The sequence below is a fragment of the Sorex fumeus genome, unplaced genomic scaffold (assembly GCF_029834395.1).
Source record: "Sorex fumeus unplaced genomic scaffold, SorFum_2.1 ptg000122l, whole genome shotgun sequence".
NCBI lineage: Eukaryota > Metazoa > Chordata > Mammalia > Eulipotyphla > Soricidae > Sorex > Sorex fumeus.
This window is the reverse complement of record NW_026606179.1, coordinates 48,662,994-48,680,312: the sequence shown is the minus strand read 5'-3', so window position 1 is coordinate 48,680,312 and position 17,319 is coordinate 48,662,994. Positions and strand designations below refer to the sequence as shown.

The 17,319-nt window shown below is 44.0% G+C and overlaps 1 protein-coding gene across 2 annotated transcripts; it reads right to left on the bottom strand.

Annotated features, from left to right (window-relative positions):
• Positions 1-3,078: 3,078 nt before the first annotated feature.
• On the bottom strand, positions 3,079-15,470 carry LOC130044189 (chemokine-like factor). Of its 2 annotated transcripts, XM_056136819.1 has the most exons (4): positions 15,306-15,470; positions 12,143-12,301; positions 5,415-5,510; positions 3,079-3,251 (listed from the first exon to the last, which is right to left on the bottom strand). In XM_056136819.1, exons 1-4 carry the CDS (start codon positions 15,366-15,368, stop codon positions 3,165-3,167), a joined length of 405 nt encoding a protein of 134 aa, XP_055992794.1. In that variant the 5' UTR covers positions 15,369-15,470; the 3' UTR covers positions 3,079-3,164. The 2 variants fall into 2 exon arrangements, with proteins under 2 accessions (XP_055992794.1, XP_055992795.1); XM_056136820.1 differs by lacking the exon at positions 12,143-12,301.
• Positions 15,471-17,319: the final 1,849 nt, after the last annotated feature.

Genomic DNA, 17,319 nt, shown 5'->3' with positions numbered 1-17,319 from the left:
TATGATCTGGAGATGTATGATTATCATATGACATGTGATTAACTGAAAGAGTGCATTATATATTTTATCCCTTTTCAAATGTTATTTCTTTATTCTGATTGTGAGAACTAATGGTGCCAGTGAAATACTGAATGATAGTAGTGATAGCATTTTCTTTGTCCCTCATTTTATCTTATTATTTTTTTCTTTTTATTTTTTGTCCCTCATTTTATTTACATAAATCTTTAAAAATAATTTATTTAATCTTTGGGTGACATCCAGAGTGCTTGGGGGCTATTTCCTGCTCTGTACTTGGAGCTCCAGGCAGTGCATAGGGACCATGTGGTGCCAGGGAAAGATTCCCAACCTCCCTGCCCTGCATCTGCAGAACCCTTTGAGAGGCAGGCTCCTTGGCCTGGTGCCTCACTTTAAGGGCAATTCTGTTGTTTATAGATAATATTGACTTTGATTCATTTATATAATGTAAATGAATTACCTTTGTATTGCTATTTTGTTGTTTCCCTCTGTCTCTGTCTCTCTCTGTCTCTCTCTGTCTCTCTCTGTCTCTCTCTGTCTCTCTCTCTCTAAGATCAGGGATGAATGTTCAATATTGTCAAATGTCTTTAGCACTCTTTTTTTAAAGTATGGGAATTTAAAAAGTACAGGTTATCCCAGAATGCACTGAAGTAATATACTCATTATTGTTTCTGAAGGAAATTGAAAAGCATCCAAATGAGAATGATATTTTGGCTAATCATCTGTCTCCCTAAGATCAGGAAATAAATCGTTGCTGTGGTTCAGGAGGTGAGTGTGAGCCTGATCACTCAGACTAGTGCTTGGAAGCTCTGCTTTAATGCTCATGTATATAATCCTGCAAAATTCATTCATTTATATTACAAGCTCCTGGCTCTGTTATGGGGATCACTCCCGCTGGTGCTCAGGTATCAAGCCCAGACTACCTGTTTGCAAAGTATGTGCTCAGGATGCAATGTATGAGCTTTCTCTCTGGCCCTCCTTTCTGAAAGCCATAAAAACTCACTGAAATGACCAGACCATAGGTTCCATCAGTTGATGTATGGGTCTCTGTGCACATGTAATTAGTCCTTTTCTCTTGTTTATCTGTCTTGAGTCATTAAGAAATTTTTTTCTATCATTCTTACAGACCTAGAAAGTGAAGATTACCTTCTTCCCCCAAAATATAAAACTTCTATTATTCTTTTACTTCTACTTTTTAAAATTTATAATATAGTTACTGTTGCGAACCATAATATGGTAAATACAGGAAATTAATAGTTATGATGGGCTGGAGTGATAGCACAGCGGGTAGGGTGTTTGCCTACCTGGGTTCCGACCTGGGCTCAATTTTTCCGTCCCTCTCGGAGAGCCCAGCAAACTACCAAGAGTATCTCACCTTCACGGCAAAGCCTGGCGTATTCAGTATGCCAAAACAGTAACAACAAGTCTCACAATTTGTTGTGAGATGTTACTGGTGCCCGCTAGAGCAAATCAATGAACAACAGGAGGACAGTGCAGTGCAGTACAGTGCAATAGTCATGGTGTTGTCATTCATATAGTTCATATATATGAACTATGCTCGAGAAGAATGTATATATATAAGAACTTATATATATATGAACTTTTTCATATAGTTTCAAAATTTTTAATGAATACTATCTGGTAATGAATTAACATTGTTGCTTTTGATACAATCAAAACTTCTAGTTTTAATTTTATTGTGCTCCATGTCACACTGACTTTACATATAAGACCCTGAGTTCCAGCCCAGCACCCCCACAAATAAAAAACCAAACACTGAAAACTGTTTTCCTGTTTTTTTAGAAAGATATTGGTAGGTTCTTTTATTGTTGTTTGTATTGTTTTATTTAGATTTTTCTCTATTCTGGGGTCATTTTTCTTCAATTGTATTTTCCTCATAAAACCATCATTTCATTCAGTCATTCGCATTTCCTTGTTTTACAGAATTCAGAACTCAGAGTTTTTGATTATTTTCCTTTTGAGGTTTCTAAGTTTAAATATTTATTTTCTTCCTTTTTCCTGAGTACAGTGACTAATGGTTTGCATACGTTCAAATATACAGCTTATATCATGTATTTAAACTGGTGTTTCATCAATTTTATTGGTTCTATTGTTCATCTACTCATTTCTGCTATAATAATTAATCCCCCAAATCCTTTAGTGAGATGAAACCTGAAACCTGAGCCATAGAAAGTGTGTGTGGGGGGGAAGGGTGTTTAGTAATAGAGTCATGGGGGTGGGGAGGAAAAGTAAGCCCAAAGAATTGCCTGGGGCCAGTGGGTGTGGGTGGGGCGTGTTCCCTGGGAATCAGGCCTGCTTCTGCTTACCCGCTCCACCCAGCTCTCTGCTCACCATCCTGAGGAGTTTCAGCAGTCCTGTGGGCCTGACGAGGAAACTTGAGATGTTCTTCAATACCGATTTACGGACTCGGGGCTGTCCAAGTGGCTCAACGCGCTGTGGGGCTGTGGGCTTGGGCTTGGTTGTGCGTGCTGGCATGGGTGGAGCCGTGTCTGCAGGCGTGGATTGTGCTGTGGCTGCTTCCTGGGGTGTTGGATTGGACCTGGCATGCTGCAATCCACCGTGTTTGACAGCGTCCCTGGGGGGATTCATGGTGGGCTCCCAGAGTTGGGTGATGCAGGAGCTCAGGACGCAGCCAGACCTGGGAAACAGCGCCTGACCCAGCGCCCCGCCCAACGGCTGCTGATCCCCGCCCCCTCACGCGCATCCCATTCTCAGAGCAGTTCAGACCAGACCATGCAGCACCCCAGTGCCACCCGGTCCGTGGCACTGCCGCTCAGCTTGGGGACAGACACCACCTCCCTGCAGCCCTCCCAACCTCCAAGCTGCCGACCAGAGGAGGTGGCTTCTAAGTCCCTCAAGGCTGCTCTGCACACTGATCTTGGCCTCTCAGGACTGTGAAGGGGATTAGCCCAGCCCTGGTGAAAGCTGCAATGCTCTCTTGGAAGTGACATTACTGGGTGAGCACAGAATCTGGAGTTCCCAAATCACGTGCCCCAGCTCCCCTCTAGAGATGAAAATGAGAACTGCAGCAGAAAGCAGGAGTGAGAACAAAGACACTTAATATATAGCATCAACTAAAAAGGAGAGTATAATCACAGCACTAATCATTTGTCATGATTTATTTTCTCTTAAGGACCACTTGGGTTCAGTCGAAGTTTCCGGTAGATAAGGGCCATGTCCACCATACAGAATACCGCAGCCACACACCCCGACACCTGCAAACAAAGCCGAGAGTCACTGCTGGGCCCATGGCTAGACTCCCTCATCCACACAGGACCTTACACTTTATTCATTTTGGTTTGGGATCTCACCCTGCCATGCTCAGGAATCATCCCTAGTAGTGCTCTGCGGACTATATGTGGTGTCTGAAATTGAACTGGGACTGAACTCATGTGAGGCAAGCACCTTACCCCCTGTACTATCTCTCTGGCCTCAATTTCTTTATTTATTGATAGTGTCAAAGATCAAACTCTGGGCCTCAGAAAATTATGCCTTGTTCCTTTTGGTTCAGAGTATAGGAATAAGATTATTCTTAAAGATACATGGAAGAGGGAGGGATACTGGGATCCGTGGTGGTTGGAAATGGACACTGGTGGAGGGATGGGTATTCGATAGCACAGCGGTAGGGCGTTTGCCTTGCACGCAGCCAACAGGGCCGACCTGAGTTCGATTCCTCCGCCCCTCTCGGAGAGCCCGGCAAGCTACCGAGAGTATCTCGCCCGCACGGCAGAGCCTGGCAAGCTACCCGTGATGTATTTGATATGCCAAACACAGTAACAATAAGTCTCACGATGGAGACGTTACTGGGCCCGCTCGAGCAAATCGATGAACAACGGGAGGACAATTACAGTGACAGTGACAGTGATAATTGAAACCCAAGCACAAAAATTTGTAAGTCTACAACTGTACCTCATGATGTCTTAAAAAAAAAAAAGATACATGGAAGAAATTGCTGTTATACTATCTTATTTCTAGAAGAGCTTCTATCTTTCATGATATTGCCAACAGTCTATTAACGGCCACGGAAACAATGGATTCTTACCTGTATGACCATTGTAACAGTCTGAAAGTGGTCCCTTCTCATAAGTAGCTATTTCTGGCCCCATCAAATAATTTAGAATTTCCAGTGAGGAATATCAGAAGAATATCAAGTGGAACTGTAAGTTACTGACTTTTTTTTTAATTATGGTGCCTTCCAGGGGAAAAAATCTGATTAATCTAATTTTCTCCTTTTCAAGCAATGCTCAAAATATTTGTCAGAAGACTTCCTATCACCATTTCCTGTCATGAGACATCTACTATACTTTATCTGAGGAAGAATCTGTACACAAAATAACTTGAGGGTACCAGAGAAGCAATACTTTGGGTAGGGCACTTGCCTTGCACACTGCTAATCTAAGTTCGCTCCCTGGCATCCCATCAGGTCCCAAATCCTCCCAGGAGTGATTCCTGAGTGCAGAGCCAGGAGTAATATATATGTATATGCCCATATATTCTATAATAAATGTATTTTGTTTATATATTATGTTTATATAAATATAAACCCACACATTCATATATGTATATATATTATTTTACCTATTTTTGCAGGGTTTATCTCAGAAGGGCTGGAGCAATAGAACAGTGGTAGGGCATTTGCCTTGCACGCAGCCAGCCCAGCTGAGCCAGGTTCGATTCCTCTGCCCTTATCAGAGAGCCCGGCAAGCTACTGACAGTATCTCACCCACGTGGCAAAGTCTGGCAAGCTACCTATGAGTATTCGATATGCCAAAACAGTAACAACAAGTCTCAAAATGGAGATGTTACTGGGCCTGCTCAAGCAAATCGATGAACAACGGGAGGACAGTGTATATTTTTTGTGTTTTGTCTCAGAATATCTGGTGATGTCCAGAGGCTATTCCTGGCTGTGTACTCAGGAGCGACCAGAGATTCCAACCAGGATTGCATCTGATGCATATGGCATCTGATGCCACATGTGGGGCAAGTGCCTTTCCCCTGTGCTCTCTCTCCATCCCTATCCCTTTAAGAGAGCTATTCATATTCATGTTTCACTTGAAATTCTTTCTCAAAGCTGTGCTGTGCCTGATTCCAGTAGCATATCTCCAGTCCAGCATAGCCTATCTCAAGCCTAGTCTAACTCCATGAGAAAAATACATAACGCTCCTATGAGAAAAATAAAATGTCTTTATTTGACTACCTTCAGTTTTATAGTGAACCTTATTTCTTCACAGACATGTGCTCACATGCAAAAATAAGACACTAAGTACAATGTATTGTAAACTGGTCTTGGAGCTCAAAGAACAAATATAGTATAGTTTCTATTCTTATGCCTATTATTTGAGTAACAAAATCTAAAGAAATAAAACACTGCCACTTACCCCTCCAAGAACTGTAATTGTTGTGTTTCCTGGTATCAGTGCCAACACAGATACAATCATTGTGAATATTGCTGATACCACTGAGTTGATAATATCCTGAAAACACAGAAGGATCAGCTTTATTTATTTTCACATTGATGTCCTCTGTGGTTGTGTTCAGATGCTTTTTTAAGCACTGTGCTTGGGATTACTCCTGGCAGTGCTCAGGGGACCATGTGGATCAGTTTTTTTATGAAGATCACACACACACACACACACACACACACACAATCATCTTCTTAAAGATATTGCAAGTTTCATTTAATTAAATGCATTTATTTGGTGTTTATCATTTTTGTTTTTTGGGTCACACCCGGTGATGCTCAGGATAACCACTGGCAGGGCTCAGAGGACCATATGTGGTACAGGGGATCAAACCTAGGTGAGCTGTGTACAAGGCAAGAGATTTAACTGCTGTACTATCTCTTTGGCCCTGCTGTTTATCTTTTTGTTTGTTCTATTTTGGGGTCATACCCAGTGATGCTCAGGGGTTAGTCTTTGCTCTGCACTCAGGAATCGCTCCTGGTGGTGCTTGGGAGACTATATGGGATGGTGTGGATCAAACCTGAATTGGCCACAGGCAAGACAAACACCGTTTCTCTGGTCCTCCTGGTGTTTATCTTTTAGGAAATCAAACTGCCACAGAAAAATGATGCTTCTACTGTATTTGGGCTACTATGATACCCAGTGCTTCTGGTGACTTCTGATATACCCATCTTTTAATCAACAGGTATAATTCTCTCTTACTTAACTGCAGTTGGAGGGAGATCCGACCTAGTTAGGAAAGTGGAAAATTATGAGGATGGCGGAAGATAGAATGGCATACTGGCAAGTTCGAATGCTCAATTTTAATAATGAGAGAAAACATGTTCATTGAACAACTTCATAGCGTTACTGTGATGTAGGTGGTCATTTTCAGGAAAAAAATCCCACCTGTCTGCAGCAACTGGCCAGTTTTAGTATTTCTATTGATGGAGTTCATTTATTGTATAAGTTCTTGCAATAAGGCATTTTCCTCCTAAACAGTGGCTTTAAGAGGTGTAACTTACATTTGAATGGTTGTATACAGAGCTTGGGAAAGGCAAATTATCTTTATTCTATAATAGTTTCTGTGCACTTGTAGCCAAATGCAGGTAGGTTGTGAATAGAAATATCAAACGATAGAGCTCTAGCAATTTAGCAAAGTTGTTTTAAAGAATATAGGAAGAGGAGGACAGACAGGACAAGAGTAGAGCCATCTTGCTCAGAATGGAGTTAATTGAAGGCAATATTGAGACTGGCTGTCAGTGCCAAACAATGGATATTTTTGGCATTGTGCTGGATATTTTGCTCGGCTTCCAGGCAGCAGGCCCCACCTCCACTGCCTGTCCAGGCAGTCCTGCCTCCTGAGATGATTTGTGCCTATGAAAGGCTTTGGATAAAAGTGGGGTTCTGGGATGTGAGATCTATGGGAGAGGTGTAGAGGTGTAAGGGGATTGAATATACCATCTCTGAAGCATCAATAGCTCTCAATAGGTAAAAGGTAAAGGCCCTCCCGTTGATCGTCGATTTGCTCGAGCGGGCCCAGTGATGTCTCCATTGGAGACTTTGTTGTTACTGTGTCTGGCTTGGTAGCTTGCCTGGTTCTGTGAGAGGGGAGAGGACGAAAACAAGTTTTTAGATTCAAAAGTGAACGTGGATTTGTCATGGAGTAGAACACAAATATGATTATTAAAAACTGGACATTTTATAGTAGGTACTCAGATATCTGTGCAAAGCCTGGACTGGGTCATTTTGTGTTTTCTGTCACTCGTGTACTAGAGGGAGCAGTCAGAAAAAGATTGTTTGACAGTCTGGGCTCTTTACTACAACTCTGGAATGCCAGAGCCTGTGACAGAGTCAACGGGAGCCAACCGAGCCCTTCCTGAGTAGCACAGACTGTGGCCCTCATAGAGGAGTTCCTCCACTGGAAGATTCAATTGTCTTTGTGTCCTCTTGCCCATTTCCCAGCTGTGCCCCACCCCCATTGCCTCCTGCCACTCTGCCATTCTCTTCTTTGCTGCCTCCAACTCAGTCATGGCCCAAATTACAGCCCTTTCCTTCCCTGCACTGCCTCTATTCATAGGAAATATCTGTATCTGTGACTCATTTTTCTCTCTATGTGATATGATTCACCACTTTTTTCTTCTTGAGTTTCCCTTCTACTCCTGTGCCAAGGCTAAATCCATCATTTTTTCTTTCTAAGGGGTAGCAGGATTTGGGCCACCCCCAGTGATGCTTAGGGATCACTCCTGATAGGGCTCAGGGGCTATAGGGATTGCTGGGGACCAAATTAGCCAAGGCAAGCACCTTACCCACTGCACTCTCTCTCCAGCCCCTAAATGCATACTTTGTGGGGTGGGGGAGGGAGAGGGAAAGGGCCATATTTTGGCAGTACTTAGTGGTCGCTTCCAGGAGTATCTGGGGGGCCATGTGGCCCTGGGAATTAAAATCAGGACTTCACATTGCAAAGCAAGTGCATCATCTCCAAATCACAGTCCCGGCCTTCCTTTTTGCACTGCTTTCCTCACTCCTGTGAATGGGGTCTCCCTTGAATTCTTCAGTCTCCTCCATGTTGGTATTTCCAGTTTTACTTTTTAGCTTGTTCTACTTTCTCTTCGAGCCAATTAGGTCAGTTCTGAAGCTCTTTTACTGTGTCACAAATTGAAGAGCACCAAAGCTGCAGTATACACACCACAGATCTGTTCTGAACATTTCATTTCTATCTGTATCTCCCATTAGTAGAGAAAAACCCAGTATTTCACAAACTGACTCCCATATGACTTGCCTGACCCCTGCTTAAACCTGTTCTTACCTCATTAGCCTATCAAGATAATGAAATAGAGAGTATCTTCGATCATCTTTAGTTACCCAGTTCTATCAATTCTACTTCATCAACACTCCCATTCTCTCCAGTCACTGTTATCAACTTAGCTCAGGCCTTTATTGTTTTCATGCCTGAATTATGCCAGCAAACTTTTCTGTGATCTCTGAGACTTACCTCTAGTTTTGTTCTTCAAACCATTACTGATAGTGCCACCAATGATTTAAATTATCAACTGAAGGACAGAGAGACAGTACAAGGGATTAAGGTGTTTGATTATCTTGCATATGGCTGATCCTGGTTTTGATCCCCAGCACAGTATATGGTCCCCTGAGCACAGAGCCACGAGTAAGTCCTGAGCACCACCAGGTCTGGCTTCAAACAAACAAAAAAACAAAAACATAACAAAGCACAAATAAAAACTGTTAAGTTGATGATTATGCCAAGATCATGCTACTCTCTTACTTAAAATGTTACAAAGTTTTCAATGGTCTTTTGGTTAAAACCCAGAGCAGGGTACAAAATCCTTGAAAGTTCAACAGCAAAAATACTCAAAATGGGGGCTGGAGCAATAGCACAGCGGGTAGGGCGTTTGCCTTGCACGCAGCCAACCCAGGTTCAATTCCCAGCATCCCATATGGTCCCCTGAGCACTGCCAGGGGTAATTCCTGAGTGCAGAGCCAGGAATAACCCCTGAGCACCACCGGGTGTGACCCAAAAAGCCAAAAAAAAAATACTCAAAATGAAAAAAAACTTTCCAAAATGAAGCCATTTATGAAGGGTAAAGTGTGTTTTTAGTTTATGCAAATTATTTTGATTTATATACTTTATGATAATCACTTTATATTGACAAAAATATCCTTGCCTGTTCTGACCTGCTCCCTACTGCCTCTCAGGTGTCCCTTGATCTTCACAATTCAGTATTCTAGCCGTTCATAGCTACCTTGCATGCCCCTTAGGATCGTGCACTTTCTCCCTTGAGATGCTCACACATACTGCTTCCCCTCCCAGGACTACCAAAGCCAGTCTGTGGCCCACTGCTCTCCATCCTCGGGGCCTCAGGATGAAGGTTTATTATGACTTTGTTCCCTTCCCTGGCTGCTCATCTCCTCCTCCTCCTTGGTATGCAGCTTATGGCACAGAACTGCTCACTGATCTTACTTCTTGGCTCCATTGAAAGCTACCCAGATGCAAGGCTTATATTCTGTCTGACAGACATACCCTTTCAAGAACCCAGGACTAGCAAATCCTTAACATCTTTTGAATAAATGATTTCATTAGATCAAGAGCAGGGAGGAATGCAGATTTCCTCACAGGGTATTAACTTAGCTGACTATATTAGCACCATTTCTGCAAGATTGAGTGTAAAAGTCTGACCTTCGAGGGATAGTATTTCAGCATGCTATAGTGATCTCTTCTGCCCCTTATTTATTTATTTATTTATTTATTTATTTATTTATTGCTTTTCTGGGGGAGATAGGCCATACTCAGCAATGTTCAGGGCTTACTCCTGGACTGGCACTCAGGAATTACTCCTGGCAGCTCTTGAGGACTATATGGGATACCTGAGTTCACCTTGTAAAAGCAGGTGCCCTATCCATTGTACTATTGCTCAGTTCCCCTTTAAATCTTGTTAAACTCAAGACTCCAAGTGTACTGCCTGTACAAGTAAAAAGCTCCAAAGAATTATTACCATTTAGAGCAAAGGCAATCCTAAAATGTGTCATTTTATCATCCCTTGAAAAATCAGAATGCAAGGAGCTACTACACAATTTTAAAAATACAAGGTGAAGAGGATATGGACCATATCCTTCAAGTAAAATTTAGATCAGCCCTTCCTGCATCTAAAATGGGATTATGTACTCTGAGGGCCAACTAAGGAAGGTGTTGCAAAGCTTCCCTTAAACCTCCCTCTAGGTAGAGTGGGAATTTAGAGGAGATCCATTTCCCAGTTTTTCCCTCTGAGGATTTTCCCAGTTTGTAATTAACCTGAAATGCTCCTCCTAGACTTTTAAAGGTGGCCTAGATGATAGCATCTGAAGTTACACTTATGTTTGAGAATTGCACTAATGTTTTCTCCTCTTAGGGGTCATTGGCTTGGCTATTAGCACTTAGGAACCGAACAGGAAGAGAGTGCAGCAGAGGAGGAAAAGCGAGCAGCCAGTTCAGCCAATGGCAGCAGAGGGTGAGTCTATGGAAATGAGGTGCTGGAGGTTAAACCAGAAAGAGAGGTGAAGTTGTTCAGTTTCTTCCTAGCAACAGCTTCAAGTGCAGGCTGAAGGGTCCTGTAAACCTTTACTAATATACCTTCAACTTGCCTATTTTTTTAAAAGTTTTTTGGCGGTAGGGGCACACCCAACCTTGCTTGGGGCTTACTCCTGGCTCTGCACTCAGGAATATACTCCTGGTAGTACTCAGGGGCCATATGGGATGCAGGGGATCAATTGCAGGTCAGTCACATGTAAGGCAAGCCCTCTACCCACAGTACTATTGCTCTGTCCCCATCAATTCGTCTATTTTGTTTCCAGACCATTTGGGCAGTTCTGACGGGGCAAACGCTGTGGATATGACAAATGAAGTTCATATGCTACTAAATAAGGTTTCCCAGATGAATTAAAAATGATTTATCATTATTGATTATAGGTATCTATACAAAAATCTGTGCTTCATATCCCAACATCACCAGGCATAGCTCCAAAACAGAGAAACAAACAAACCCAAACCAAAAGATTAGGTTGTGCTTTATTCAGTCTCCTGACTTTTGATTTTCCGAGCATAGCACAGCGGTAGGGCGTTTGCCTTGCACGCAGCCAATATGGCCAACCGGAGTTCAATTCCTCCGCCCTTCTCGGAGGGCCCGGCAAGCTACCGAGAGTATCTCGCCCGCACGGCAGAGCCTGGCAAGCTACCCGTGATGTATTCGATATGCCAAACACAGTAACAATAAGTCTCACGATGGAGACGTTACTGGGCCCGCTCGCGCAAATCGATGAACAATGGGAAGACCGTGACCGTTATTGATCAGAGATGTGCAAGATATAGATACTTGTATACTTGCCTCCAACTCTATTCCACAATTTTGAAGCCACATCAACACGCATTTAAAAAGATAAAAAAAAAAAACAGCAAATAACAAAGGAAAAGGGAGACAAAGAATGCTCTGTAATTTTATTAACCATGATATTTGGTTGTTGTTGGTTTGTTTGGAAATTGAAAGGTTAATTAGAAACCAGAGGGAAAGAGAAGGAAACTCCCCAACTGAGGAGGAACTTAGTACAGGACTAAGTTTAACTGTGATATTTTGTTTTGGGTGTTTTTTCATGCCCTACCCAGCTGTGTGCTCAGAGGACCGCGTGGGGCCGGGAATAGAAGCTGGGGCTCCTGCATGTGACTCAACCCATCTGAGTCAGATCCACAGCTATTCATCATGATCTTAAACTTTAGGGACCAGAGTGATAGTACAGCGACCAACCCAGGTTCAATCCATGATACCCCATCTTTGCCAGGAGTGATCACTGAGCAAGAGGAGCCAGGAATAAACCCTGAGAAATGCCAGGTGTGCCCCCAAACAATAAATAAATAAATAAATAAATAATTCTGGATGACCTAGCTTGAAGTGAGTTCTCCTGAAAGATCAGTCAGATCTACTTATAGGTACTAGTGGGAGGAAAAAATATGGTCAGTGGCTGTCCTGGGGAACATTCCGAGCATATGATCAGAGGAGAGAGTTCCTCCTTTTTAAGCCTATTGGAGAGGATCTTAAAAGCTTTAGAAACCAAAGTTTCTTTAAAGGTATCTTTACAGCAGGAAAAAGTCGTTAATGTTAATGATGAAACGAAATACTTACAAGCAAAGGCCAAAACAAACAGTCCATTAAGTGATCAAGTCTGAGCACATATAAAATTATGAAAAATAAAACAGCAGCTGCTTCAAATCCTGTGACAACAATGTATGGTTCAGGGGCTTGTGCCACGATAAAGAAGATCATAGATGTCACAGTCAGTGCCTATGAAGAAAAAGATTTACTCAGTTATTAAATACAAACTGAAGCTGCAAAATAACTAAATGAGTGTCTGCATATACACAACCATCGAAGGATCAGAATATCTGGTGTGCTGTGCACGCTTGCGTTTAGTGTGGGGCTTTGTAAACTTGGTCCACTCGCCACCCCTTCTCATCTGGGAAATTCTTACGTGGGTACATAGGTCTATACAATAGGTTTACAAACTAAAAATTTACTAATAACAGCATAAGAGAATTTATTTTAAAACAACATTTAAAGACTTTTTTGCAACTCCCACAATTTTATGTGACCCTATCCTTGGTTGTGACCCACTTTTAAAAAATAGGCTTTAGAGAGCTTGTGCATATGCAGACACTCATTTAGTTACTTTGCAGATTGTTTGTATTTAATAACCGAGGAAATCTTTAGTTTCCCTTTGTGTGTGTTTTTAAAAATTTTACTTAAATTTTTTTTAATTAAAAAAAATACATCATTGGGTTATGCTAGCACACGACAGGGACAAATGGAGATGTTACTGGCGCCCCCTCGAGCAAATCAATGAACAACGGGATGACAAGTGATACAGATGATTATTTTTTGGTCACATCTAGAGGTGCTCAGGGTTTACTCCTGGCTCTGCATGCAGGGATCATTCCTGGTGGGGTTCAGGGGGCCGTATGCAGTGCCAGAGATGGAACCTCTAAGTCACATGCAAGGCAAGTGCCTTACCCACTGTACTATTGCCCCGGCAACCCTAGGTAAATTTTTAAGCTAATCATATGTTAATTTAGTCAAAACCTTCCTCCATCTCCCAACCTGTCCCTCTGTGATTAGACACTTGTTTTGTTGATTCTGAATCCCTCAGGTACACACCTACCAGAGGGCACTGCGCTTTATTATCCTTGTGTCTTAAAACCTTCTTCCTTTAGGTATTCTCATTGCTACCTCACTGAATTATTGCTTTGATGGCATCTCAAGAAGGCCTAACCTCAATCCTCTTGCCTCCATATCCTCCCTGATCTGCCATTTCTTTTCTCATGGGTCAGAGCACCTGCTGCCTTCTAGAATATGGACATGATTCAGTCATAACGATTGTATTGACTATAAATTCTATGAGTGCAGCCATCTTGGTTTGTTTTCCCATTGCTCTTTCTCAAGGCCCTGGAATAATGCCTGGCCTGTGGCAGACTTTGCTGAGTTTGCTGAATGAAAAAAAAAATGCGATACTCAACATAAGAAGTGGATGCCTAAAGCCTGGCGTGTTTGGATTCCAGGATTTAGCTCAGGTGACTGTCTCTAAAGCATCAAGCTAAGTTCCTCTAGGAAGTTTCCTTATTTGTTTGGCTTTTTGGATCATACCTGGTGATGCTCAGGGGTTAATTCTGGCTCTGCATTATTGAACCACTCCTGGTGGGGCTCAGGGAACCATATGGGATGCTGGGGATCAAACCTGGGTCGGCCGCATTCAAGGCAAGCACCCTCCCCACTGTACTATTTTTCCAGTCTCCTGGAACTTCTTGACTTGACCTCTCTGTATCTCTTCCTTGGCTAGATGTCCCACACTGGGCACCAGCTCCCTCTTCTCATGAATTCCAGCTCTCTTCTCCTCTGCCTACAGAATCAGAAGTGTCTGCATTGACTGTTTTTCTTTCTACAAGTTTGAACTCAGATCTGGGTGTGCATTAAACACTCAAACTATTGAGAGAACCAATATGTCGAAAACAAAACCTTTCTCACCAAATCCTCTTTTCTTGCTCGAGTACTTTCTGTCAGTACTTGGGCATAAAAGCCCAACCTTCCTGGTGACTTCTTCCGTGATTATTTACTCCCAACTGAAGACACTGCTGCATCTTTTGTCATGTGTGATGCTACAGTTATTCCTCTAACTTCAGGCTTTGGGTGAGAAAAGAACTTTGGATGAGATTTGTTCTCCAACTTGAAGTTGGACTGGCCTATACAACAGAAGCACTACTGTGCCTGGTACTTTTGCTACTTTTGCTACCTGGGACATGCCTGTCTTCTTATGTGGCAATTTCATTTGGGGAACTTCCCAAATATAAGCTGATGCTTTCCCCAGGTCACCACTTATATCACTGTATCACTGTCATCCTGCTGTTCATCGAGTTACTCGAGCGGGCACCAGTCATGTCTCCATTTGTCCCAGCCCTGAGATTTTAGCAGCCTCTCCTTGGTCGTCTCTCCCAACGCTGCCGTATTGGAGGCTCTTTCAGGGTCAGGGGAATGAGACCTGTTATTGTTACTGATTTTTGGCATATCGAATACGCCATGGGTACTTGCCAGGCTCCACCTATAAAGAAAGAAAAGTACTGGACTGGAGAGACAGTACATTGTGTAGGGCCACTTGACTTGCACATGGCCGGTGACGTTGGAGAGAGGGGTCCTTCCCTAGCAATCCCAGGAGTGATGCCTGAGCACAGCCAGGTGTGGCCCCCAAAACAAAAAAGAGTTACTGTCTTCCTCTTTTCTCTTCTGGCATCTCTGGTCTCCTGGGATGATTTGCACTCTCCCCAGGGACCAGCCTACCTACCTCCAAATGACGATTCATTTCTCTGCAAAGAAGCAGAGGTTCCTCTTTCCAGAACTTAGTTCCGGAGCAGCACCAGCTCCTGCTCTGTCTGCTGCCCCGAAACAACCTGGAATCTCCTAGGACCTGGGTTCCATCTCGCTTCTTCCTACCGTAAGGACACTAGGCACCAGCCCCAAACTTAGTCTCTCTTGGTTTTTTTTTTTTTTTTTTTTGGTTTAAATCTTGTTGGCTTCTGAGTTATCCCACTCACTGTACGGGGGCAGTTGGTCTTGGTACCTCTGAGATGCTGCTTTCTGGGTATGCCGGTAACCTGGACCGGCAGAGCCTCTTTCTCTCCTTCCCCCAAGGTGCAGAGCCGAGTGCCCGGCCTCCTGGGCCTTGACAAGGCGACTGCAAGAGGGGGCACCCACTTTCGGGGCACAGTTCAGGCGTGATCGGGCCCTGCAGGTTGCCCCTTACCAGCCGCATCATCTTCATGCGTCCGTTCACGCTGAAACAGAAGGGCCGCAGCTTTCCTTTCATTGTTCGTTTCCCTTGCTTTCGAGGCTGCAGAACCTCCGCGCCAGCCTCTGAACTTCCCCTTAGGCTCGCCTCCAGCAGCCTGGCGGGTACGGTGGACCCAGCCTAGCCGCGCCGCAGTTCTCGCATCCCGCCTTCACGCGCGCATGCGCGCCCCGCCCCGCCCAGCTCAGCCGCGCACATGCGCACTGAGCTCGCGTCCTCGGCGGCTGCTGCCGGCTTGAGAATTAACGGGATTTCTACCCGCCCAGTGGGCATCGTGACAGTAGCCTTCCAGACCCAGAGACTCTTCCCTGCCAGGAACCGCCTGCGATGGGAAAGAGGGAGGAAGGACTCATGCTACCCCAGATCATCGGAGCATCTCAAATGCCACCTACTTAGGATGTCCCTGGCTCCCTGCATCCGGAGTAGCCACCATCGCTCCCTCTTATGTATTTTGTTATTATTAGGGTCCAGGGACTGGCTTTGTGCTTGGGGTGACCCCTGACTGCTACGGGGAAGAGCCGTATGCAGTGCTGGGGTGGAACCCAGGCTGGCTGCTTGCAAGGCATGTGCTTTATATCCTGTACTATCTCTCTGGCTCCTAGTTGATATTTTTATGTTTTGCTTCCCACTGGCGCATTCTGACCCATAGCATAGTGGCTCTTAATGGTCACGGTCACGGTCCTCCCGTTGTTCATCGATTTGCTCGAGCTGGCCCAGTAACGTCTCCATCATGAGACTTGTTACTGTGTTTGGCATATCGAATACGTCATGGGTAGCTTGCCAGGCTCTGCCCTGCGGGCGAGATACTCTCGGTAGCTTGCCGGGCTCTCCGAGAGGGGTGGAAGAATCGAACTGGAGTTGGCCATGTTGGCTGCGTGCAAGGCAAACGCCCTAATTCAACCCAGATTTCTCACAAGTGTCCTATGAAGCTATGGTTCCACCATCTTACAACTTTTTTGTTGTTGGGTGGGGGGCACACCTCGTGGTGCTCAGGATTTACTCCCGGTTCTATGCTCAGCGATCACACTTGGCAGTGCTCTGGGGACCCTATGGGGTTCTGGGGGCCCAACCAGAGTGGGTCGTATGCTAGCAAGAACCTTAATTATACAGCTGTCTTGCAACTATTCAGGAATATGTAGTAGGCCTGCTTTGATGTATGCCAACCAAAATAAAGTATCAAGGCTGCCTGGAGAAGAAGAAAAACAACGCTTTATTTTTCTGAGTTTAATGAGCCGACAGGAGGAAGGAACCAACCCAGAGAGAGTTCCCCTTCCCCTGTTCTGGGTTTCATTGTAAAGTAATTGTTAGAGTAACAAATCGTTTATCTTTAAGGGCTTGGGGCAATTGCTAACATCCTGGTTGCACAGGAATGCTTATTTTGAATTTGAAATTGTTGTCTCTGAACCAGGAACCATTCTATGAGTGAGGAAATGAAAGTGGAGCTATATATGATTTTTATTTTTGGTTAAGTGGCTGTTGGTCAGCAATTTGGCTATTGGTTTCTTCAAGTCCTTTCCTTGAGTGTGTGTGTGTGTGTGTGTGTGTGTGTGTGTGTGTGTGTGAAATTTAAATGTAAGTAGCCTGGGGTGACACTACTTTTCACAGCCCAATGGGGGCAGGCTTAAGCTCTGAAAATTCAACTTGTGCTCAACTTTATTTCACAAGTGATTGAGATTCGGTTTTGGATCACTTGGACATCACCCCGTATGTGCAGATTTCAGAATCCTTACTGTTCCAGCCATAGTCCATTCCACACAATTAACTGTGGCGAGCAGGTCCCTCACTCGCTGTTGAACTAATCCTGAAGTTGCCCTGTAGGTCTGCGATGCATATCACAGGAAGTACAAGAGCTGAGGTTTTCCGGTTACAGATGTAGAGGTGAAGTGGATGTTTTTCGGGTGATTTTCTTCACTCTAGGGACTCAAGAGGTGACTGCTACATATGCATCCCCAGAGAGTGCATGTACGAG